Genomic DNA, 26,377 nt, shown 5'->3' with positions numbered 1-26,377 from the left:
AATACTTTGATCTAGGATCAGGTATTGCATTTTGTCGCCATTTCTTTGTAGCCTCTTACTCTGTAATGTCATTTCCTGAGTTTGTCTTTCTTTCTTATGACTAACATTTTTGAAAAATACAGTCTTTTTCTCTCTTTCCTTCTCTCCCTTTTCCCCTCCCTCCCCCTCTCTCAACAAAACTAGAGTGTTCCTCATTTGGAGTGTTTCTGATGTGTCCTCATGATTAGATTCAGGTTATGTATTCCTGGTTGGTGTGTTACCTAAGTGATGTTGTGTCCTTGAAATATCACATCTGGTGGCACATGGTGTCTCCTGCTTCTTATTAATGACACTAATTGTGGTCAAGGTGCTGTCTGATTTCTCCACTGTGAAGTTACTGTTTTATTTTCCTTGCAACTGAATAGCAGTCTATTAAGATACTGCTGCTCATTAAAATTCCACCCTACATTGAGAAAAATGGTAATATTTTTTATTGGTACTGAACTGTTTTTAATTGTATACCTCATTGTAAATTGTGATTCTTGCGTCCATAAGTAACTTAAGATCATAAGATCTATTGTAAACTATTCTTATATATAACCCCATCTTGATATTAGATGCTATACATCTAATATAGATGGTATTATATTTAAAAATCGTAATAGAATAATTGTTCTCTTAATTATACATTCTCATACTTGTAATGGAATTTCTGAATGGAAAGGAAATAGCTATGTGTTGATACCTGAAGCATGACATTATTTGAAGATGAAGGCAGTATAAAAGAAGAATTAGAGAAAAATAAGTCAGTGAGTCAATTTCCTGGAAAGAAAAGGGAGGAAGCCCGTTTAGGATGCTGAGTGTAATATTCATAAATAGTTCTAATGAAAATTAGTAAGAATCACCAAAAGGATATGAGGAACCGTTATGATGATCTGTTATTCCAGAACAAAACCAAAATGTCAGAGTTCAGATTGGTGAGAATTATGATGCATTGGAAATCATGAAGATTTTACTAAACACATTACAGGATTTAAAGCTCATGAGAAGATTTAAAATTACCTAAATAATATCAATTGCTGTGAAATGACAATAATTAATCCAAACACAGGGAAATGTATCTTTCAGTAAGTACAGTGGGAAACTGAGTTTTAATCTAAAACTGGAGTGGCCAATGTGGCCACTAATTAATGATGTGGTCATAGAAGTAAGCCGAAGAGTCTCTGAATTCCGTTCCTGCATCAACATTTTCTGAGGTTTTAATTTCTGTGGTCTTCTCTAGTAGTGATCACTTGTGTCTAAGAGCTGCAACTCCTACATGAACAGAGGCTAAACTTTGCTCTTCTGGATATTGGAGCGTTACTGGGTATCAACCTGAGAACTGTAATATATCATTTAGATTTATTGTTGGCTACAGTCACTCTAGCTTTCTCAGTTTTTGCGGTATGAATAATGCAAGATTCACTTTATTCTATCACTGTTCCTTGGTGTAAGTTTCCAAACATTTTACTTTTAAGATCTAATAAGAATAAATGTTTTTGTCTGCTTTGGATATTTCTGGAACAGAGGACAAAATTAATTAATGTTCCTGTCTTATTACCTTGGAGCTTTCCCTCTTTAAACTTCATTTTTATTTCAATGGACCATTTCTCTGATTTCTTCCAAACTCCGGGGAGGCATACATTTTCCTTGAATCTCTTAGAGTCCCTGGCTGGGTCTGGAAATTAAACTAATGAAGACAAGATAAACAGGAGAAAAACATACAGTTTTACACGACACAGGAAATGAAAACCCCCCAAAATTGTTAAACCTGTGAGTTTTATGCTAGGTTTGGTACAGGGTAGAAAGTCGTGGAAAGATGTGATAAGGCAAAGGGTATGAGGTAAGTGTAGTGAAGAGGAAATACTATAAGGCCTGTTTGTTTGGCTCAGAGTCCTTTTGTCTTTGGAGATAAGGATGTTCCTTTCCTCCCAGTATTGGGAGGGCACCTCTATCTGAAGGTTTTATAACCTTTTTCTGGGGAAAAGGGCAGAGGAGAGGGTGTGGGGTGTGACTGGGCATGGGGAGGTCAGAGAGACACCTTCCTGCTTCTGTTGTTTTCCTAAACTCCTTCAGCTTAAAATATTCAATATGCCAAGGTGCTGTATTTTGGGCTAGTGTGTCCTGAACTTCATCATAACTCTTTAAGTTGTAGGATACAATTGAAAAAGCTGCAAGACATACTTCATTCCACTTTGTGAGTTATTGAAAATACAAAACAAAACTGACATGAGAAACCTAGCTCCTGTTCCATCTTTACCTAATTCATGTCATTTTCTGTCACTTGGCTGTTTTGGTTGTTGTTTTCTTATTTCTTTATTCATAAAATAGAAATAACAATAGCCGGCCACAAAAGATAGTTGTGAGGATTGTAAATCATTTGATAAAGAACTGTTATTCACTATGTACCTCTGATTTTTTGTCATAGAAAGTGCTAGGTATAGTGTGTGTGTGTGTGTGTGTGTGTGTGTGTGTGTGTGTGTAATATTTAATATGAAATAATTCATATAATTATCTGAAGTAATTATCTTTATGTGAAGTAAAGCCGCTTTAATTCAAAAGGGAATCATAGTGTACAGTTATATATTATCACTGATATTTTAAGTGTATCATTAGGGTATTAGTAATAATAATGAAAGTCAGAATTAGAAAACCTAAGCAATCAGCTTTTTGGAAAATTATTATTAAATAGTATACAATATAAACAATTTATAGTCAACTCTTTAAATCCTTACCTTAAAATATCATATTATACACAGATATATTTTTATTTTTAACGATTCAAAACTAATTCAGATGTACATATGGTAAAATGTCATTAAAGGGCCTCTTATACTCTCCCCAAGTTTTTTTGCCAAAAGATAACCTTTTTCAGTAAATTTGGTGTGTGACTTGATACCATTTTACAACCCAATGCATATAACTTAATGGATTGAGGTACTAATTGGTAGTATTTAACATTTTTAAACACACAATATTTTTGAAAAATTAAAAATGAAGAACACAGGATAGTGTAATATTTGTGATCACCATTCTAAATGGCTTGTTATTTTTGCTGTCTGGTTTTTTTAAGGAATAAAGTTGACATTCCTAATATGTATTCAAAATAATATAAATATTTTATGCATTTAAAAATTCACAAAATTGTATTATTCCATTTACTTCTTTCTTTCTTTTTTTTTAAATTTATTTTTTAAATTTATTGGGGTGACAATTGTTAGTAAAATTACATAGATTTCAGGTGTACAATTCTGTATTACATCATCTATAAATCCCATTATGTGTTCACCACCCAGAGTCAGTTCTCCTTCCATCACCATATATTTGATCCCCCTTACCCTCATCTCCCACCCCCCAACCCACTTACCCTCTTATTTCAATTTGCTATTTCCACCCAATAGCTATCTGTTGTTGATGCATACAGAGTTCGTTCATTCTGAATATTTAAAATTTTCTGGTTTGTTTTTTTCTATAAAAAGGTGTTTTTAAAATTATGAGATGTTTAGGTGTGTACTTTAGGAAAACTCAAATTAACTGCATTCTGAAAAAATAAGTTCCTGAGGTATCCTTTCAACAATATTTTTGAAACACAGATAAAATTACTTCCTGTCACAATTTCCTGTATCCATGGCAACCTCTGTTTTACACACTGACTGTGGAGGAACCAGTGTGAAGAGTGGTGTTTCCTGAGCAAACTGTGATTTAAAAAAAAAAAGTGGAGGGGTGGAGGTCAGCAGTGCCACAGAAAGAAATGGAGTTTAGAAATGTCGCTCTTCAGATTTAGAAAGAAAACCTTTACTTGAATCAGCCGAGTGTTAATAATATGAATTTCCTGTTCTTGGTAAGACTTTTTATTTAAATATGAACTTTTAGCTGAAATGAAAATAATTTGGTTTGTGAAAACCTGTAGTTTAAAAGGAGTTTAACTGATCTGTAATGAATGTGTATTTTCATAATTGTTATTTAATTGATATTAGACTTTAAGTTGATGAAGGGACATATTTATATCCCAAGACTGGTATCCCTGCATTATCATGTCACTTTTATTATGGTCAAGTGTAATATTTTAAATTAACTTAGCAAGCATTTTATTTTGTAGTTCATTGCATTTGAGTTGTCATTTTGTCAAACAGTGGGTTAATGTCTTGGAGGTGCTAATAATTCTAGAACATATTCCAAACTCATTATTTTATGCTATCTCCACAGTATAATTTATAACACTTAGCATTGTTAGCTGATCCCAATAAAAATAAAATAAAATACAGAATTTCTGGTATTATAAAACTTTCGTTTTAAGAAAACTTTGATGATTTAAAGTTTTACCTTCTCTTTTTATAGCCAATTCTGATATGAACAGAAAAGCCAAGAACAGGGCAATGTGTGGATTACATTTTTCTCTGCCTTGCCTACGTCTGTTTCTACTTGTTACCTATTATCTTGTATTATTATTTCATAAGGAGATACTTGGATGTCCATCTGTTTGCCAGCTCTGCACTGGGAGACAAATTAACTGCCGTAACTTAGGCCTTTCAAGTATTCCTAAAAATTTTCCTGAAAGTACACTTTTTCTGTATCTGACTGAAAATAATATATCTGATATAAGTGAAAGTGAATTAATAGGCCTTCATTCTCTTGTAGCATTATATTTGAATAATACGAGCAGTGTGTATGTATATCCAAAAGCCTCCGTTTATTTGCGGCATCTATATTTTCTGTTTCTAAATAATAATTTTATGAAGCGCTTGGATCCTGGAATATTCAATCTTCGTAATTTACATTCACAGTCTAGTCCAGTATCTTTTGTTCCAAGAGGAATATTTAATGATCTAGTTTCAGTTCAGGACTTAAATCTACAGAGAAATCACCTCACTGTCCTCAGGAGTGGTACCTTTGTTGGAATGATTGCTCTTCGGATACTTGGTTTATCAAACAATAACATTTTGAGGATATCAGACTCAGGCTTTCAACATCTTGGAAACCTGGATTGTTTGTATCTAGAAGGTAATAATTTAACAAAAGTACCATCAAATGCTTTTGAAGTACTTAAGAGTCTTAAAAGACTTTCTTTGTCTCCTAATCATATTAAAGCAATACAGCCCTTTGCATTGTCCACTTGGAATATCTCCTCCTGAAAAATTCAAGAATCAAAAACGTTACTAGGGATGGGTTTATTGAAATTAATAATCTTAAACATTTGCTCTTAAGCCATAATGATTAAGAAAATTTAAGTTCTGACACATTTAGCTTGTTAAACAATTTAATTTACCTTAAGTTTGATAGATAGAAACAGAATAATCAGCATTGATAATGATACATTTGAAAACATGGGAGCATCTTTGAAGATCCTTAATCTGTCATTTAATAATATTACAGACTTACATCCAAGGGTCCTTAAGCCATTGCCTTCATTGACTCATCTTCAGGCAAATTCTAATCCTTGGGAATGTAACTGCAAACTATTGGGCCTTCGCGACTGGCTAGCATCTTCAGCCATTACCTTAAACATCTATTATCAGAATCCCCCATCCATCCATGCGTGGGAGAGCATTACATCATATTAAGTGGACTGACTTCACAAATTGCATTACATCTTCGACAAATGTATCCAGAGCTTGGGCTGCACAGTCTCCTCAGTTTCATCACAAGACCACTACGTTAATGATGGCCTGGCATAAAGTAACCACAGATGGGAAACATTTGGAAAATACCACGAACGTTACTTTCTGGGAACAAATTCGTACTTCACCTACCAGTAGACTTTTTCAAGAGAATACCTTTGGTAATCCACTAGAGACTACTGCAGTGCTACCTGTGCAAATACAGCCTACTTCTTCTATTAACTTGAACTCGGAAAAAAATAGCACTCTACCCGCTGACGCTACTTCAGTGTCAGGGAAAACATCTCTGATTTGTACTCAAGAAATTGAAAAGTTAAATGAGGCTTTTGACATTTTGCTAGCTTTTTTCATCTTAGCTTGTGTTTTAATCATTTTTTTGATCTACAAAGTTATTCAATTTAAACAAAAACAAAAGGCACCAGAAAACTCAGGGGAAAATAGACTCGAATACTATAGCTTTTATCAATCAGCAAGGTATAATGTAACTGCCTCAATTTGTAACACTCGCCCAAATTCTCTCGAAAGCCCTGGTTTGGAGCAGATTCGACTTCATAAACAAATTGTTCCTGAAAGAGAGTCACAGGTCATTCTCTTTGAACATTCTGCTTTATAATTTAAAGAGAGACTGTAAGAAAACTTCAGTGCTGTAAACGTAATAAAACTGAAGGCTTCTTATAGAATTACAAACTATTTGGAAATATAATGAATTATATGATCTTCGCGTAAATAAATAATGTTTTTAATAACTTGTGAATACTGTATTTATTCAGCAAAAATTTTCTTTGATAGGCACTGTCTTCAGTAATAAGGATAGCTAATATTTCTGTATACCAAGCACTATGCTAAATACTTTATATATCATATTTAATCCTTAAAAAGCCTTGAGGGATAGTACCATGTACATTTTACAGATAAGGAAACCTACGCAGAGTGAGATCAAGAAATTTCCAAATTGTTACAGCTTGTGACATTTTTTAGGTCTGTTTGCCTCCAGAGCCCATGCTTTAATTTCATGTTATACTACTGCCTAGGTGCTGGGGTTATAATTGTGAAAACCATGGACATGGTTCCTAGTCTCAGTACAACTTGAAATCTAGAGGAGGGAACCAGTTACTGTACAGCATGTAAGTGCTGCACTTGGAATGCTGTTGGGCATAACATGCGGAAGTGGGAGGTGGCTTTATGACAAAAGCAACATTGAAACTGGACGATGAAAGATAAATAGGAATTAGCCCAGTGAAGAGAGCTGTATATAATAGATACAGGTAACATATCAGAAGAGTTGAAGAAAGAAAGAACACTGCTTTTCTGGGAACTGAAATTTAATACAACTGGAGCTGTGAGTGGTGGTGTGAGATTTGCCGCTAGAGAAATATTAGATGATGAAGGATGTTGTAATTTCATGTTTTTCTCTAGCATAGCAGGGAGTCATGGAAGGATTTTAAGCAATGGAGTGACATCAGATTTGCGCTTTAGAAAGTGCACTCTTTCTGGAAGGAGCAAGACCGGAAGCAGGACTTCAGTTGGGAAGGGATCTGAATCACTGATCCGGGAGAGAGAGGCTGGAGGCCTGGGCCAGGGTAGTGGCAGAGACGAGGATGGATTCTGGAACTACTGTGGAACTGATTTGGTGATTGGCTGATGGGTGGCAGGTGAGGGAGAAATCAAAGATGTTAGATTTTGGGCTTGGGCAACTTTATGCTGCATCCACTGAGCAAAGGAGACAAGAGGAGTGGGGATATGAGTGTGGTGTGAGCAAAGTAATGAGTTCAATTTTAGATGCATTGCATTTCAGATTCACATTGGACTCCACGTGGAAATAACCAGCAAACAGAAGATAAAGGGAGAGATTTATCTGGTAAAGGTCAATAATTTTAACCTTTCATTTGTCCAGTTCACCAGGAGCACTCTTAACAGTAACCATTTAAGCCATGCTTTGGGGAGACGGGTGAGGAAGAATAAGACGAAAGAGCCCCTAGATGTCAGTAGTCTCGAGTGAGAATCTTTAACATAGATGGGTGGTAATTCAAGTCATGGAAGTGATGTAATGTTTTCCTCTATGAGCATAAATTTATACTTGTGTAGCACTCTCCAGAATATTAGGGATGTAATAAGTGCTCATACTCGATTTGTTAATAGTGACCAGAACCAAAAATATGTATTAAAAATTTCTTCTTAAGCACTATATACCGGGGGTGCCCCCCCAAAATGTATACACATGACTTGTATTCATCTTTTTTGTTAGCGGTCTCTATTGAGTATTACAATTTTAATACAGGTTTTTCCTTTCTTAAAATGTGTATTCATTTTTTTGGCACCCTCTGTATTTCATGTTTGTGCTATCCATCCTTCCTCAAAATTTCTGTTTTTTTAATTATTAAAAGTTAATACTATCCCTGTGAAATGAGCCTGAAACAATCTGGGAGTGTTTAAACCAGGTGATAATTATTGAGTTTGCACTATGAAACTGAAGTAATTGTAAGATGTTATCCGTTATACCTAAGACAGTGTCTCTCCAACTCAGAATATCTATGAAGCCTTATTAAAATAGATTGCTGCCCCACCCCTCCCGGAGTTCCAGATTCAGTGGGTCTGGAATGGGGACTGTGGGTTTGCAGTTTAACCAAGTTCGTTGATGCGGCTGGACTAGAGACCGTGCTTCGAGAACCCCTATCATATTTGAGAGAAAAGAAGAAAGGAGCTGAAGAGCAGTTTTGAGATATATTAAAAATTGCAAAGAACTTAAAGCTGTAACCCTCTGTCTCCAAGAGTTTTCTCTTTTTTTTGGGGGGGGGGGGGCTTTTCTTGCCCAGCTTAAAGCTTTGTCCTTGATTGCGGTTTTAGTAGAAGACGTGAATATATTTAAAATCTGTTCTTACATGAATTATTATTTAATTGTGAAAGAGTACGTGGTGTTTGTTTCACCTTGGAAGACTTTTTTTTTTAAATTTTTTATTGGAGAATATTGGGGAACAATATTTCTCTACGGGCTATCAGCTCCAAGTCGCTGTTCTTCAATCTAGTTGTGGAGGATGCAACTCAGCTCCAAGTCCAGTCGCTGTTTTCAATCTTTAGTTGCAGGGGGTACAGGCCACCATCCCATGTGGGAATTGAACTGGCAACCTTGTTATTGAAAGCTTGCGCTCTAACCAACTGAGCCATTCGGCCGCCTCTCCAGAAGCTCAGCAGTAGCTCATTGTCTTCAATCTAGTTGTGGAGGGCGCAGCTCACTGGCCCGTGTGGGAATCGAACCGGCAACCCTATTGTTCAGAGCTCATGCTCTAACCAACTGAGCCATCAGGCAGCCCCTTGAAAGACATTTTTAATAATACATTTCTTTTTTTGTTGTGTACTCCCAATCCCCACGACTCCAATTAAGTATTTTCTTTAATTGCTAAAAGTACATAATTCATTGGAAAAAAGAATTCAAACATTACAGAACGACTTGAAATAAAAGGTGAAAACCCTTCCATGTCCCCCTTCCCACCACCTAAATAAACCACATCTTCTTAAAGATCATTAGGAGCAGCATAGGTGGCTATTGAAGTTAGTAAAATCGATATAACTATTTATCTTAATCTTAAAACAGAATTTCCGCCAATTTAAAGAAGGTAATTTAGAAATGCTATCAAAGTTTTTTGTTTTTGTATATAACTTCTAATTGATTTAGGCCCAACTGAAAAACCTCAATCTTATTAATTTACATATAGAGCTATCGTTGTACACAGTGGTGTTCACTAAGTGCTCATTCCAGTCTTTGTTAGCAACCGTTCCTTTCATAAATGTTAGGTAGCTCACATTTCACTGTTGTTTGATATTTGCATAGTCTAAAAAAACTTAAGGTAAAATTGATTTGAAGTAATATGTTCATAGAAATTTTCTGCTGTAATTTTTGTATTTAATTATTTCACATTTTGAGCAGCCTCCACCTTGAACAAAACAGCAAAAGTTGAAACCAAATAATATTCTAAATATAACTCAAGAAGCTTACTCTTGAGATTTCTCTATTTCTTTAGCATTTACCAAAGGTTCTGTGTAGAGCACTTAAGAAGAGGTGGGCTCCAGCTTAAATTGATTGAGTTTCAGAAGGATAGTTGTAGATACAGATCCATTTTTTTCCATTGAATTTCATAAAAGGTGGTTAAGGATCCAGGGCATACCAAAAAAGTCTCCCCTCACCTTTAAACGAGAAGTATAGAACTCAACTGTCATTTATTTATAACATTATAACTTTTAAAGACATTTAGAATTCCAACATGGAATTTCAGAAACATCTCTCTCGTTTCTGAGATAACTGGGAATGTATTCCCAACTCCCTCCTAGCAAGGAAGTGGAGACATTTGGTGTCACAGGATTGGTGAGGGCTTCAGTGGTGTGGGACAGAGACTTCAACAGGAGCAAGCAGGAAATAGAAGAGGGTCACAGGTGATTGAGGGAGCCTGGGGTAAAGGAAGGCAGAGGTGTCTCGTGGTTTTTTGGAAAGGAGAGATTGCCAGTGTTTTGATAGCTGGAGGCTAAGTCTTGGGGAGAGGTAAGGGTGGACATTGTGGGAGAGTGAGGGAATTGTGTAGAACTTAGAAGTTTTAGGGAAAGAGGATCTCTGGGTACCTCTTTGTTTTTCATCAACTTCTTACTCTTAGTGGAGTCTCGACTTCTCAGTCATAAAATCCAGGGTTCCTTTGTTCATTCACGCTGCCTCATGGCCACCTGTGTTGGACAGATTTTTATTCTTTCCTATTGTCTTGAATATTTTATTGTTAGGGATCCTCCAAGTAATAGTAGAATTTATTCAGATCTCACCTCCACCAATATTAATTCATGACAAATATTTGCCCTTAGACTTATACACATTTTAAAATTGTATTTATATATAATATGTAAATAAAATTTTATTTATATATAAATCACATACAGCAGTAGATACAACCATGTAGCCACCACTCAGGTCAAGAAATAGAGCAAACATGTATGTATGACATGTATGTGGACATTTCTTGAACTTATGAATTATGTAAATACCCAAATGTTGAAGGTGGAGGGGGACCCACATTAATTTTAGGCCTTTTTTAAAATCAATTATCTTACCCTCACAACAACAATTAATAGTAAGATTTGTCATATTTTTAAGTGTTGCAAAAATGGTAGAAGATCTTAGGGACCTTTTACGAGGTTCTGCAAAAGAGCTTTATTGCTTGGCCTTCCTGCTAAGTCGGGCCCACATGCACTTCCTCATGTTGTGTTGGGCTCCTCATCCTTCCTTGCTCCAAGGATCCCTCCTTTACTGAGCCACAGACTGGGAAACGTGTGTGGACTTGTAACATGATGTGCTGCTTTGGACTAAGGCGAAGAAGAATCAGATATGTGAAACCAAACAAAAGGTGCTTTGTTTGCTGATTAGACTTTATTTGTACCCATCTCCCCCTAAATAGTAACTTTTTTTTTTTTCTCCTGAGAGGGCCCATTTTGTTGCTCATTAAAACTTCTATTTTTCTTTTCTGTTGTGGGACTTAATGATGAGCTCTTAGGTGAGTGGCGAGGGATATACATCAGTTTTCTCAAATTATTATCTTGTTTCTTAAATGTTTTCAGTTAACAATAGTAGCAAGGTGATGGGCCCCTGTTTTTTCAGTCTTATACTGTCTCAAGCATAGTTTTAGAAAAGGGCCTTCTACCTCTAGTCGTCATTCTACTGAAGTTAGTAGGCTTTTGTGGCTGCACACTTAATGTGGGAAGCCCTGTGGATTAAAAGAGAAATGTCCCAGGGGAAGCAGCATGAATGAGAGGGAAGCATAGTATTGCTGCTACGGGCTCAGATGTGTGTTGTTTCACTGCTCCTGACTCTTTTGAGGCATCGTGTGATTAGTAGAGGGCACGATATTTTAGGAGAAAGTAGTTTTCTGATCCTGAGTAGTTTGGAGACTCTGCATATATGCTGCCTTCCTTTTGTCTCCATGACTTCCCCTATCTGAGCTTGCAGTTCGTGTGTATAAACCCTTGCCTGTACTTAGTTTGGATCATTGGCTTTGGAAATTTTACTACTATTTTTGCCAGTTACCTTCTATGATATCCTTTTCCTAGCCTCAATTCTCACCTTAATATGTACGTTTACGTTATATTTTGTTTGAGGTCCCATGGAGCAACATTTTTTGTTTTAGTATAGTTTCCTCATGTTTTGGCTTTTGAAACCCCTTGCCTTCAATCATCTGCTTTTCACCTATGAAAGCTATCTTTTAGTCTTAGCCCCCTGTTCCTGGCACAGAGCTCCTGAAACCCTTGTCATTTCCTAAGTGAGAAGAGCACTAGGGCATCTTTTGTTTTGTCAGGAAGACTCTGAGTGAGCTCCCGGATGGCTCCTGATTGGGGGCTGAAAGACCAAGGCCATGATTAGAAGCTTGGACTTTTCAGCCCATCCTCCGTCCTCTAGTGAGGGGAGAGGGGCTGGAAATGGAGTTAATAATTGATCATTACGTAATGAAACCTCCATCAGATCCCATTAATTGAGGGCTTGGGGAGCTGCCAGATTGGGGAGTATATCCATACGGGGAGGGTGTCGAACCCTAACTCCATGGGCATAGAAGTTCCTGCTAGGGCCCCCCCAGACCTTGCCTTCTGTATCTCTCTGTCTGGCTATTCATCATTGTCCTTTAAGATAAATGTGTTTCCCTGAGTTCTGTGAGGTGCTCTATCTAGCAAATTAATTGAACCCAAGGGAGGGGTTCATAGGAAGGGCTCATGGGTACATCTGACTTATAGCTGGTTGGTCGGAAGCACAGGGGATAGATAACATGGGCTTTGGACTGGCGTCTGAATTGGGGGTTAGGGGGTAGTCCTGTGCAACTGAGCCCCTAAGCTGTGCAATCTGGTAACTATCTCCAGGTAGTGTTAGAATTGAGGTAAATTGAGGTCAACTGGTGTCACAGAGAATTGCTTGTTGTGGGGAACAACCCCCCTTCCCCCACACACACACACTTGGTGACCAGTAGTGTTAGAAGTAAGTGTTCTGTGTGAGTTGTAAACGAGACTCACAAGAGAGAAACAAAGTAGAAAAGAACAGAACAGGCTTTTTCCCTACTCAGGAACAAAGAATCCGAGTTTATTCCATTATAGGACCATACCCACTTGTAGTTTTATTATTGTAAATACAACTAACGAAGTAAATTCAGGCAATAGAATTCCTAGCAGATGGAATTCCACAGTGAAAGCCACGAGGCTAGAAATTGTCAAAAAGAAGGCTAGTATAGCAGGACAGTAGTATGCAAAGTTAGATGATGGCAGAGAGAGACATAGGCAGAAACCAGGTCAAATGGGGCTGAGTAAACTATGAGTAGGAGTTTGAATTTTCAAGTGTAATGGGAAGTTACTGAAAAGTTAAATCTCTTGTTTTAAAAGCAAGGGAGACATGATCAGATTTTGCGAAAGAACTCTCTTGATCGTCTCCGTAGAGAATGGATTAGGGGAAACCACCAGGAGACGCGTCCTTGTACAGGGAGTTATGCAGTAGTTCAAACTAGAGACAGAATTGACTTGTTAACTACCATGTTCATTGTGAAAATACGGACAAGCAGACACAAAAATCTCAGCGGTAAATGTGACAGAATTTGATGATGAATTGGGTGTCGGAAGAGTAAAGAAGAAAGGTCAAGACTGAATCCCAGGTTTCTGGCTTGAGTCACTGGTTAGATAGCATTGCTCTTTATCCAGATAAGGACAATTGGAAGAGAGCCTGTGTTTGAGTATTTATTTTGTTCTGGTTTCTTCGTTTTTTGTTGCGGAGGTACTCAGAAGTCTGGTATAGGATCTTAAGTTTGAGTTGCTTGTGACATTGCCAAGAATTGATGAGAAGAGTGCAGGTGTCCTTAGGGGTCTGAGCTCAGAGAGAGGTCGTTGTGTGCGCTAGAAGTATTTCGGAGGAATTTGGCAGTGAGCCTATACAAGGCAGGTCTAAATAAAAGGTGATCACCAATTTTCCCTAAAAAGACAAATCTACATAAGGTTTTTCAGTCAGCTTGAATACATTAAACTTCTGAAGCTGTAACAAAATAGTCAAATGTCTATCATATTAAGTTAGTTTAATTACACACACATTAAAAAATGTAAAATACTACTTTAGAGAGATTTCCCCCTGCTTGTTCCGTGATACTGTTTTATTCAAATGCTTTGTGTAAATCTTCAATACCAGTGTCTATGTAATTAACATAGTTGATTATCTAACACTGAGTTGATTATCTAACACCGTTCTCCAGAGCACATTATTTTCATTTTGGGCTGAGCTGTGTGACATACAACACTTACCCGAGAATTTGACTCCAAGTCGTACAACTTGAATAACATTAGCACAGTCGGTTTTTACAAATGTATCTGAAGGTACATATTCCTGATTCCTTGTGATTATTTATTGCGTAGCTTTGTTTACAACGATGTCAAACAGACAGCGGTGAGGTCATACCTCAGTCCCCTTATTACCAAATCTCTAGTAAAGTCTTTTATATTTTTATAAAACAAGAACCAGTCTGTTAAGTGACTTCTAAAAGCATCCAAAACAAGCATTGATTGGGTTTTATCAGCTGAGTGTCTTTTCCAAACAGTCTGCACCGGTCATTGATCGTCTCCTTTTTTATGGAAACCTAGTATGTCTTCACTGGGCAGTGCTTTTTACAACTCAGGCTTTGTCTTGAAAATCACCTAAGATGGCAGTTTCTTCTCATCTCATTGTACATAAATTGTTCAAGTTTTTTTTATTGTCTCGAAGATCATGGCTTTTCCATGTGTATGGGCACAAAAAAAGTTAATTGGGGGAATGGTTTATAATATAAAAGCCTTTGTAAGGATCATTGTTGGGTGTAAAAAATTCAACTTGCATTTTTAAAATAACTTAGTGAATTTCCACTATGAATTGTTTATTTCATTTCCTTGCCAGTGTTTGTCAGAAGAGCTAGATTTATTAATACACTTTTTCATGACCATGCAGAGACTTGCCATGTAGAAAGGATATACTTGGTTTCCATTTAAGTGACAAAAGTATTTGCAGCCTTGGTCCTGGAAAACACCTAGAGGGAAAAAACAAAACAAACTAATTTTAGTGTAAATGTCACCACTTTTATAGCTTCTGGTGTGGTAGAAATTCTATAATAAGACTGATAAGTCAGAGCTTTCTTCTTCTGCTATTTCCTTTCCATAAACTGCTGTTCTTTGCTTAATCCTATTAAACAATATAAGTAGAAAGTATAGTTAAGAGAATATTTTATTTGGTTGTGGCTGTTAGTGTTTAAAAATGTGTTTATTTTCTTAAATTACCTTAAATTCACTGAACTCTTATATTTAAGATACAATAATATGAGAATAACTTCAAATATTAATTATGATGTACAAATGTATATAATTGTGGTCTGGTTAGATCAGACAAAATTCAAAATTGGGTAAGGTTCTGTCTGATTCATTTCTGCCTTGGACCCGCTGCTATGAAAAACTGTTCATCATCAGTTTTATATTATAAAACTGTTCAGACAAGGTAACTGAAAATTTTTTTTGTGTGTGTTTCTGCATGCCTGTTTTCCTTCCAGGTCTAAGAAAAGGAAAATGTGATGTAAAATGTAAATCTATCACTTACAGAAAAATAATTTAAGGGGCATGCTCTATGATAATGGATCAGTTATCTGAAAAAATGGAAGTGTAAAATGCTTACTAGAAAAACACTAATAAAAATTGAACAAGAGGGAAGAAACTAGAGTCCTAGTCACATTCAATCTAATGTTTTGCTTAGGCTAACCAAATGAATATTAGAATATTTCATTTATTTGTGCCTTTGGAGATTAAATTTTTTTCTTCAGCTTTCTAAAGGTATTTTGTTTTCTGAACACCTGTTTTTGGGGTCATAATGATGCTAAAGGGCAGAAATAATTTTAAAATGTCATGGTTTTTTAAGTTTGGTGAATAAACTCAAGAAAGATAGCTGATTTTTTTTAAGTATATAGTTTTTAAAAGTAAGGAAAAATCACTTTGCATGAAGTTTCTGCAATTCATGTTCTCTACAGAGAGATACTTTTACATACCAAGAAAATGTCTTAAAATCTTATACCTTTAGGAAATACTAAGATTAAGAACTATAGTTTTACTTATGTGCATTTGATTGAAAAGTTTACGGTGCATTTGATTGAAAACTGTGTGGAATTGTTTTAAATGATCAAACAGTCTTTACTTATTTGAGTACAGTTTTTCATATCCTCACCTGTTTATTTAATGTTTGTATGTGTGTAACATTGCTTATCACATACTTAAAAAACAAAACAAGTAGATGTTTGAAAAGGCCTGCCTTTCTGTAGTATGTTTGTAACTTGTGTCTATGCAAATAAGTTAATATATCAGCCAGGTACGTAACATAAGAAAAGTGTTTGTGACAAGCAAAAAGGAGGTAATGTTCTAGTTACTAATGCTTTTTTCCTTTGGTTTTACTTTCAATCTCTCATCTTTGATATTAAACTCTCCTTGCATTTTCTAAAATGAATGTTTCAGAAATAGATTCCAACACAGCTATGTTCTGTGCTATTTTCTGCCTCACATGTCGTGTAGAATAATAATATATTATAATATGATACCTACAACTCAGGTACCCACACTTGGTAATTTAAAAAGAAATGTGTAAAAATAATACTGTGAAATACGAGCATGGGTAGTTCTTGAGCTTTGGGGATCATTAATTCCCATGATTATATTGAGTGTTCACATTATGCATAACGATGTGTGACATAAAAATATAAGCACAACACATGGGCTCTGCCTCAAGTTACTTATAATCTTAGAGAAAACAGACATACAGGCAGGAAAGTTCAAGGACATCAGGAGAAGGTAATATAAATGAGTTGCTTACCAAAGGAAGAGTACAGTGGTTTTATGCTACTGGAAATTCAAAGGATGACTGCTCAATTACAATTGGTTAAAGAGTGGTCGGGGAGGCTTCACTGAGGAAGTGTGAATTGAGGTGAATGGAAAATGATGGGAAACATTGTGAGGCGCAGGAAGGCAGTGAGCCAATATTGGTGTCAGAAGCTGTTGTATTCAAGAGGTGCGGGCTTCGCTGCCTAAAAGCAGTGAAAGGAAGAGGAATGTATCTTTGGAGAGGTGGGTTCAGTAGAGCTTGCTGAGGTTCTAGATAGCCCTTGAAAGTTCTTAAGGAGAAACAATGAAATTGAAGAAACCAGAATAGAAAGCATCCATTTGCCTCCTTGAAACCCTCAGTAGTAAGAAAACAAACAGAGTCTGTTGGGTCCCATTTAGTATTATGAAATGAAAATAAATTTGTACCAAAATTGGGATTTCTTTAGGAGGAGCGTCTAGCCTAACACAATCAATGAAAGGTGAGATAACTTGGAAAACTCTAAAATCTTAAGGTAGAATGATCAAGTCTCAGGGGGCCAGCGATGAGAATTGGAGAATAAAAATTTGCCAGTGCTTCTTTAGCACCCCAGGTAACAGGATACTCTGACTTTAGAGAAGTGCCAGTTAATGAGTCAGAAATATCTGTAAAACTGAGAAAGGCAGTTATTCAGGATATCATAACTTAATATGAAACAACAACAAGAAAATCTCATTTGTTGCTTGGTTTACCTCTGTCCTTCCTGCAGACTTTTAGTTCATAATGAGCTCCTGAGCTTACAGCACAGCTTTTCTCAGTTTTTCCCTCTGAATCATAGAACAGGTAACATTCAAATGTGCAACAACTTCCCTGTGTGCATTCAAAATTATGTGCACTAGATTCCAGCTTCCTTTCGTTTCTGAGTTCCCTGAGGAGGCCATCTTTTTCATCCCTGGGGCATATAGTGATGCCGACACGTTTTGTGGGCTCATAAAATGTTGACCAAAATGAATGAACCCTAACCATGGTGACCTATCCATCAGGAAGAGTTGGCCTGGGTAATATCACCCGTTACTCTCTTTGTAAATTAATTGGCATCCTTGTATAAGTCCTCTCCTATTTATTAATACTCAGTGAGCCAGTCTTTTGAGTATTTTTGCTCATGGGACTTTACCAAGATATGTAAAGTTTTGGCTGTAATCAATTTTTGTTTTGCATTTTAGCTCCTGAGGGTTTTGTGTTTTTTTTTACCCCCTGTGCTGTAGACACTATCATGGAGTTTAGCTAATCTTTTCAGGGACTTCGGTTGCTATGCACTAGTCAATGTGGACTATCACTTCTTAGTCAGTAAGCACTGGTTTGAGGGGTTAAGAACTGAGTGACATCTAAAATTACATGCTTTCTCTGGCTACCTTTACTTTTTCCACGTTATAACCAACACAAGATTTGAATGAATGCATGAGACACAATTAGAAGGTGAAGAATTCTAATAAAATATTGCTCATAATTCGAAAAACACATACAAAAGAAAAAAACTTGGGTTGGTTTTCATCAAGAAAACCAGAAAATAATATCTAGTTCTTGGCTTGTATTTAAAGAGATAGGTTGGTGCAAAAGTAATTGCGGTTTTTGCAATTATTTTTAACCTTTTAAACTGCAATTACTTTTGCACCGACCTAACACGTATCTTTTATTATTCCCTTTCTTCCTCTAAACCTATTTTCATTTCATTCCTCTGAGGGTTTATAGCTCTTTTGATTCTTTCCATTTTACATGTCTAATCAAATTGTAAATCATTTATTCAGAAACTTGTATTATGAAAAGCAAGATTGTTAATTTGTAAAAAAGACAAGGGTTTGGAGAGTGTGTGAATAAAAAATGAAGGTGTAATATTCAGAACTTCATAATGAATACTGTATAGAAGAAATCTATTTTAAAGGTTTCGTTTTAAAATGTTACTTTTACACATTTGGAGGGAGCATTTTAATATTTACAAAAGGAGATGAAGAAATTATAATTTCTTAATGCTTATTTTCTTTAAATATCTGTTCTTTATGCCAGGAAAATACAAGCCTCTTGTGGCTTTTTGTTATCCCCAATATTGGGGGATACTTTTCCCAGACCGTTTAATGAGTGGTAATTGAGGCGCATCCTCTTGAGTGCTGTTTGAACCAGAATGCTTTGAAGATAATTACTGTATAACTTCTCCTTTCACTAGCCAAGACTGTGGCATGGACACTTCCTTTCCGTTCTCTTTAGTCCTTGTTTTCTAGAGTCAGCTCTTCTCATTGAAGCCAGCTAGCATGCCTTTCTACTCTATAGAATGACCATAGTCATTCTCCCCCCTTTTCTGAACTTGAAGTCTGTGCCTCACCCTCTCTGGCACTTAATACTGTGTTTCCCCGAAAATAAGTTGTAGCTGGACCATCAGCTCTAATGTGTCTTTTGGAGCAAAAATTAATATAAGACCCAGCCTTATATAAGATCTGGTATTATATTATATTATATTATATTATATTATATTACATTATATTATATTATATTATATTATATTACATTACATTACATTACATTACATTACATTATATTATATTATATCATATCATACCCGGTCTTATGTTATATTAAAATAAGACTGGGTCTTATATTAATTTTTGCTCCAAAAGACACCTTGAGCTGGTGGTCCAGCTACGTCTTATTTTCGGGGAAACACAGTAGGTAATCCAGGGTGAGCATGGTTTTTCCCCATCTACTGAGATTCACCCCTTGACCCCAACTCCAGCTAGATCTCTGCCTCTTGTTTCCTTTTCTGTGCATTGTGGGTCACATTGCAATGAAAAAATGACTGACTGACCGACTGACTGAGGTTGCCTCACCTCCCTTCCCTTTTTCTGACTAGACAGCCCTCTGTCTAAGCCTCTTACTTGGTACAGCTAGAAATCCCGCTGGAGGCAGGCGAGGGAAGGGAGAGGGTGAACACCAGTGCTCACATGACTGAGTTCTCCAAGCCTGAATAAGCATGGGCCAGGGCAGTAGTCTCTTCCTGAATAGCCCGTACAGGCTGAGCAGGGGTTGGGCCAGGATCTTGTGGCGTGTGTCCAGTCTGCTTCTATGAATATCATTACCCATTCTTTAATTTTCTTAACACTTTTTTTTTTTTGGTCCATCATTCACTAATTCTGTCTTTTGGTTTTCTATAAATCGCAAGTTCCTGAACTCATTAGATTTTTCTCAGAACTTTTCAAACTTTATTCTGGTTCCAGCAGTGTCATCTAAATAATCTCATCTTTTACAAGAAAGGGGTGAAGTTAGTGATTTTGGCAAGAATTGTGCCATCAAAGGTTTATTCTACCCATGGTGCAGTTTTCACAGTCTGTTCTCAGCCTGGAGGCTCGGTCCTATGACAGTGCCTGTGTGAACGGAGGCACAGGCTCTAGAACTGTATCTTTTATTAATTCAGCGTATTGCTAATTACTTTTTTCTAATTACATATAGCAAAGATATAACATCTTACCTTCTCAAAATAATGTGTGCCCATGCTGGTAGCACCAGCATTGATCAGCGTGATAATTTGAAATAAAACCTATAATCCAATGAGCTAGTTGTCAGATTAAATTTTTCTCTCTATTATACGCTGTTGTAATTAACATTCACCCACTCATACTCACGTTGCCAGATATCTGTTGGGAAAGTTCATAATCAGTCTTTTGAGGAAATACTCAGAAATTTTATTGACTTGTGAAATTTCTGGTTTTCCTCGAAGGTGTGGGGTTGATGCTTGGAGGTGATGTAAATAGAGGAGGCCCCTGCCTGAGTGGATTGCTCCTAAGAAATATTGATGTAAAGCCCTGTAAAGAGCCTCAGAAAGCTATAGTCTAGAAGGGTTTTGTCTTTTTCATCTAATTGGGATCGGTGGCTGATCGCTGTGCAGAATGCCGCTGTTAATCAGGAACCTCGGCCCTGACTCTTAGCATGTGTGATGGATTGGTGGTGAATTACCCTGCGGTGGGAAGGGAGAGTGGCTGCATTCCTCCCCCATGTATTTGCTGTCCCTGAGTCCAGCCTTCGTTTTACAGACAAGGAGACCCAGCATCTGAGAAATGAATTAACTTCAGTAGGGTTGCACTTGAGTGGCTGAACTTTTAGTGCAAAGTCATGGTTTTCTAATTATTTTTCTCCAGGGTGTTTCTCACCAAACCAAATAAGGTAGACTGTATATATGTTTCTTTCTTGACAGATTTTTTTTCAGTTCTTACATAAAGGAAATATAGTGACGTCAAAAAGCTATACTCCTGCAATAGGATGTTATATGCAGATTAAGATGTAGCAGAACAATATCAACCAGTTATTATATGCCCATCTGGTGACTTAATTCTTTACAGCTTGATCACATTTGAATGTGCAGACAGTTTTGACTTTACAAAGGTGGGAGTATGACCCAAAGTGTGCTGACCTTGGGAATTACTTTACTGAGCATTTAATACTTTAGTTATGCATGTTAATGCAGTATGAGAAACTCATCTATCCCTTGTAGGGAGGATACTGAACGTTCCCTGGAGACAAGTTATAATTTATGCAGTTAGTTTTAAATTCAAATAGCATAATTTAGAGTGCCAGTTGATGGTTATGTACTTCTGCTTTTTTAAATTCAGGTTTATTAAGGTGTGGTTTCCATACAGTAAAGCCCATTTTAAGCATACATTCTGACAAATGTACATCCTATGTAACCATTGCCACACTCAAGATACAGACCATTCCCATCACCCCAAAAAGTTCCCTTGTGTTTTTTGCCTGGCAACCCCTGACCAAATAACTTTGCCTTTTCAGAAAGTCACATAAATGGAGTCACACAGTACGAGGATGTGGCCTTTGGAATCTGTTTGTCTTAGTGTAATGTTTTTGAGATTTATCCAAGTTGTTGCGCGTGTCTGGAGTTTGTTCCCTTTTATTGCCGACTGCTATTCCAGTGAATAAGTGTCCTATAGTTTATCCATTCATTAGTTGATAGACATTTGGGTCATTTGCAGTTTTGGATTTTGATGAATAAAGCTACCCTAAATATTCACATACAGATCTGAGGGTACTCATTTTCGTCTTGGGTAAATACCTAGGGATGGGATTACTTGGTTATATGGAGTGCGTTTAACTTTATAAAAATTGCCTGTATTTTCCAAAATGAATGCGCCATTTTTTATTCTTACCAGCAATGTAAGGAGGTCCTGGTGTTTCTCATCTCTGCCAGCACTTGGTATTGTTTACTTTTAATTAAAACTTCGTTGTGGTTTTAATTTGCATTTCCCAGATGACTAATGATTTGAGCATCTTTTCGGTACTGATATGACATCTATACATATTCTTTGGCAGAGTGTCTGTTCAAATATTTGCCCATTTTTAAATTGGGTTATTTGTCTTACTGAGTTTTCAGAGTTCTTTATGTATTCTGGATACAAGTCCTTTGTCAGATACATGTACAAATATTTTTTCTCAGTATATGGCTTGTCTTTTTCTTGATAGTGGTATTTAGAAGAGTGGAGATTTTAATCTTTAACATTATCTTTTTAGTTATAAAATCAACACAAGACTATTATAAACAATATTAAAATATCTCTTTCCTATGTAATCTACTCTTCTAGAATTTGAACGCACGAATATCTAGTGAAAGAAAATTTTAATGTTTTTTGCAAGATAAAATTTCTGCTTTAAGAAATATATTCTAAAAGTATTTTCTGTATTTTAGAACTGAAATTTCTCTTCATGTTCAAGAGGATTGCCTGTTGAAATACTCCAGTTTGACCTGTTTTGCTCTTCTTTTATTCTAGTGTTATCCAAGATAAATTCTGTGGGATTATAAACATCTCAGTGGAAGGCCTGCATGATGTCATGACGGAAGATCCTGAAACAGGAACTTATAAAGAGTAGGTGGATCATTTAATTAATTGTACTTGGACAGTTACTTTGGGGGTAATTAATTATAACTTGCATGATTTTTGTTCATCACCACCATATACTGAGAACAGTATAGCAACTTTTTAATTTTGTCTCCTATAAACATTTTTGTTATTTTTATTATAATATTTATTGTTTGATCTTGAGATCAGCTTTATTTTGTTGTAGTGAAATTCTGAATTAGGCTTCTTTGGTCTAATTATTTTATGATTTGACATTATGTTTTAAAAAATATCCAACTGTATTTTAGCATGTGAATTCCTTTTTAAATATTTTTTTAATATATTATTTTTTTCAACGAACAAAGTTTCCCTGACTTTCAGGCAAGTTCTGGGGAAAAAGGGATGGGTAAGCATCCTGGTTTTATATTTGCCTGATTGAAGCATCGCTGGCACCAGGTACTTAACTAGTTCCAAAAGAGAATAGTTAAAATTATATTCTTGGAAGAATAGTCAAAAATCATGTTATCAGGAATGCTGATAATCTTACTTTTACATCGTGTTTCCCCGAAAATAAGACCTAACCGGAAAATAAGCCCTAGCATGATTTTTCAGGATGACATCCCCTGAACATACACCCTAATGCGTCTTTTGAAGCAAAAATTAATATAAGACCCGGTCTTATTTTCGGGGAAACACAGTATAACTATTAATTTGAAATTCTTCTAAAAAATTAATCGTTGTATCCTTTTGTAGCTTGTACAATTGTCACACCTTTCCTCTTATCACTGTTGATAAAGGGCATGTTTTATTCAGTAATAAGCATGAGATTCCAGACCACTTGAGTTCTCCTCAGTAGTGTTTTGAGCCTGTTTTCTTTGCGGTTTATAAAACCATCTGTAGCAAATGGGAAAGATTGCCATTTGAATCATATTTTGTTGAAAAATATAGAAAGCAGATATATGTTGTTGAATCTTGTTAACCATATATAAACCAAATGTGTCTGGCGTGTAATTTAACTTTCGAGAACATAGGAATTCAGATAAAGTAAAAACCTCAAACTTTCGTGGTTACAAACCAATTTTTGTTTTCTTCAGATAAATACCCAGAAGTGTCATTGCTGGATCATAATGGTAGCTCTATTTTTAATTTTTTGAGGAACCTCCATACTGTTTTCCATAGTGTCTGTACCACTTTACATTCCTGTCTGCAGTGCACAAGGGTTCCCATTTCTCCACATCCTTGCCTACATTTGTTATTTCTCATTTTTTGATAATAGCCATTCTAACAGGCCTGAGGTGATACCTCATTGTGGTTTTGATTTGCATTTCCTTGATGATTAGTGATGTTAAACCTCTTTTCACGTACCTGTTGGCTATCTGTTTGCATTCTTTGGAAGAATGTCCATTCCGATCTTCTGCCCATTTTTTAATTGGATTTTTTTTTGCCGTTGAGTTGTATGAGTTCCTTATATATTATGGAACCCGTCTCAGATGTATGATTTGCACATATTTTCTCCCTCTCAGTAGGTTGCCTTTCCATTTTGTTGATAATTTCCTTTGCTGTGCAGAAGCTTTTTAGTTTGATATTCCTATCAAACTATTTAGTTTTGCTTTTGTTGCCTTTGCTTTTGGAGTCAGATCCAAAAAAATCATTGTCAAGATTGATGTCAGTGTGCTTACCGCCTATGTTTTCTTCTAGGATTTTTATGAAACCATTCAAAGTTTCATCCATTTTAACTTAATTTTTGTGTATGGTGTAAGATAGTGTCCAGTTTCATTCTTTTGCATGGATTTCTTTATATGTTTGTATTTTAGTTAGTAGAATTCTTATTTCATTAAAGCAGGAAAATATATTAATGAGGCTTGGAATTTGCCTTCTGCTTGTCTTCAGTTAGAGTAGTTTCCCTTTTTTTCCTTAAATAATATTTTGTTTTTAGGCAGTTTGGACATGAGATTGACAACCCCTGGCCAATGTTTGAGAAGTTAAAAAGGAAGAGATGGTTTAGTCAGCATTTTAGGATGCTTAGAGTCACTAAAATTTATTAGAAAAAGACTCAAATTGTGGTTTTTATAGCTAGAGAGTGTAAAACATACTGGCTGAAAAGGAAGTAGTAGTTTTCTTTGAAAGAAAGTAAAATTTAGGCTCTATAAGCATTTTCCTCTCCTTTACTTGATACGTTGACTCACTAGATGATTTTTCAGAATAAAATAGAGAATACAAAAAGAACTTTTGGTTCCCTGATCCTGACATTTTCACTTGTATATTATCCTAACTGGTAGAGAAGTCCCATTGACCTCCTGGGGGTCACGCTCCAATTTTCCTTTTCTGATCCATTCTGCCCTACTTCTTGAAATTAAAAGCCCATTTTCTTACAGAATTAAGTTGATGGGGCACTGTTGTGTGCTTCCCTCAATTTATATTACTGGGCTTTTATCTCCCTAGCCTCTTCATTATTCCCCATATGTGCCAGTTCCTTTTATACACATCGATTGACTCATAACAGTTTTTCTACTTGACGTGTCATGCCCTCAGTCTTGTCTTGTCCTGCTTGGCAAGTATCTACCCCTACGAGTCCTTTCTGAACTCTCAGGAAGAATTCATTGCATCCTTCTCTGTTCCTTCATGGCACTTTGTCTCTACTGCTCATTTAGTTAGCTGCTTATATTCAATCTAGTCGCCATGAGAGGATTTGAGGCAACACATAAGAAAAGGATGTGCTTATTCTGACCAAAAACTATTAACACCAGCTTGAAGGAATTTAAAGAAGAATCTTGGATTGGGGAACCTGTGGCATATGCCTATAAGACTGAGCCCTGAGCCTGCTAACTACCAGGGTAAGAAGAGAAACATTAGGAATTACATAGTTCCTGTTTTCAAATAGAAGTGAAATGGGTGTAGCAGGAGAGGGAGACTGTCTGGGCCTGAGCGCAGAAATGAATTTGTGATAAGGTATTTATACAAGAGACTGCAAAAAGATTTTTAGCTATAAGAGAAACTGTGAGTCAGCTGGCTTTAGCCATAAAGAATTAGTTATCTCTGACAACAAAACCAACTGTAGGGTCTGTGGCTCTAGGATTAACTATTTTGGGTCTTCACAACCTCTTCAAAGACCCAGGTTGTTTGCGCTCCATCCCCTCAGCACCTTAACTTCGTTTGCAGGTTACTTTCCCTCACTCAGTAGCTCTAGGCATTACAGTTCGTGCCAGTGCCAAGGCCAGACAAGTAATCTTCCCTTTCCTTACATCTTTTTTTTTAAAAAAAAAACGTCAAAAGAAACCTTTCCTAGAAGTCGTTTCATTAGACTTCTCTTCAAGTTTAATTGGCTAGGATTTCTTAAACACACTCCTGTTGAAAGCAGTCATTGACCAGGGGAATAGAATTGCCGTGGCTGCTTATTGAGTCACTGGGACTGGGGCTGCATCGGCGTTTTCCGAAGCCTGTGGTGGCCTGGAAGAGGAGGCTGACAGGACCAAGTCAGTGTGCCTTCCGTCAGAAAGGAGGACGATTATACGGGCAACTCAGCTGTCCCCTACACAGACCAACTGAATAGTGCTGTCAGTTCTAGTTTTATTGTAACACTCAGAAGTGAGTCTGTGTAGATTAAATGAAAGGTGTTACTACAAGTACTGTTTAAACATAATAATAATTGAAAAGGGTTCATGTTGCATGCTAACACTGTTGGTTGTATTTGGCTGGTTGGAGTTTCCTGTTGGGAAGAGTCTGACGCAGTGGGCTAGAGTGAGTGAGCGCAGGGTGTGAGGGGCGGGGGGCTGCCTCTGTTCACACCGTCAGGCATCCCCAGTTTCAACTGCTGTGATTATTCATTACTATTACTATTATTACATTCATAGCCCTTACATTTTAGCTTAGTTGATATCAGTTCATTCTCACCATGCCTTTTATGTAAAGTGTGACTCCTTATCTTTAATCTTTGTCAACAAAATAAGATTGAACTTTTTAATTGCAGATTTTCCTGTGGGAGAGAATTTTAGCATTGGTCTTCT

The 26,377-nt window shown here is 36.5% G+C and overlaps 1 protein-coding gene across 3 annotated transcripts in view; it reads left to right on the top strand.

The window, feature by feature from the left end:
• IPO11 (importin 11) overlaps nt 1-26,377 on the top strand; it is a 157,878-nt gene that overhangs the window by 110,446 nt on the left and 21,055 nt on the right. For 2 of the 3 annotated variants that reach the window (XM_019743722.2, XM_074328906.1), the window contains exon 28: nt 22,305-22,400. In XM_019743722.2, the coding sequence (XP_019599281.1) occupies nt 22,305-22,400 (96 nt within the window). Of the gene's footprint in view, nt 1-5,391; nt 6,051-22,304; nt 22,401-26,377 lie in introns of those variants that run through there. The other variant, XM_019743732.2, reaches the window with a different exon arrangement.

This window comes from Rhinolophus sinicus, linkage group LG03 (genome assembly GCF_036562045.2).
Source record: "Rhinolophus sinicus isolate RSC01 linkage group LG03, ASM3656204v1, whole genome shotgun sequence".
Lineage (NCBI taxonomy): Eukaryota > Metazoa > Chordata > Mammalia > Chiroptera > Rhinolophidae > Rhinolophus > Rhinolophus sinicus.
This window is presented reverse-complemented; position numbering and strand designations above follow the sequence as displayed.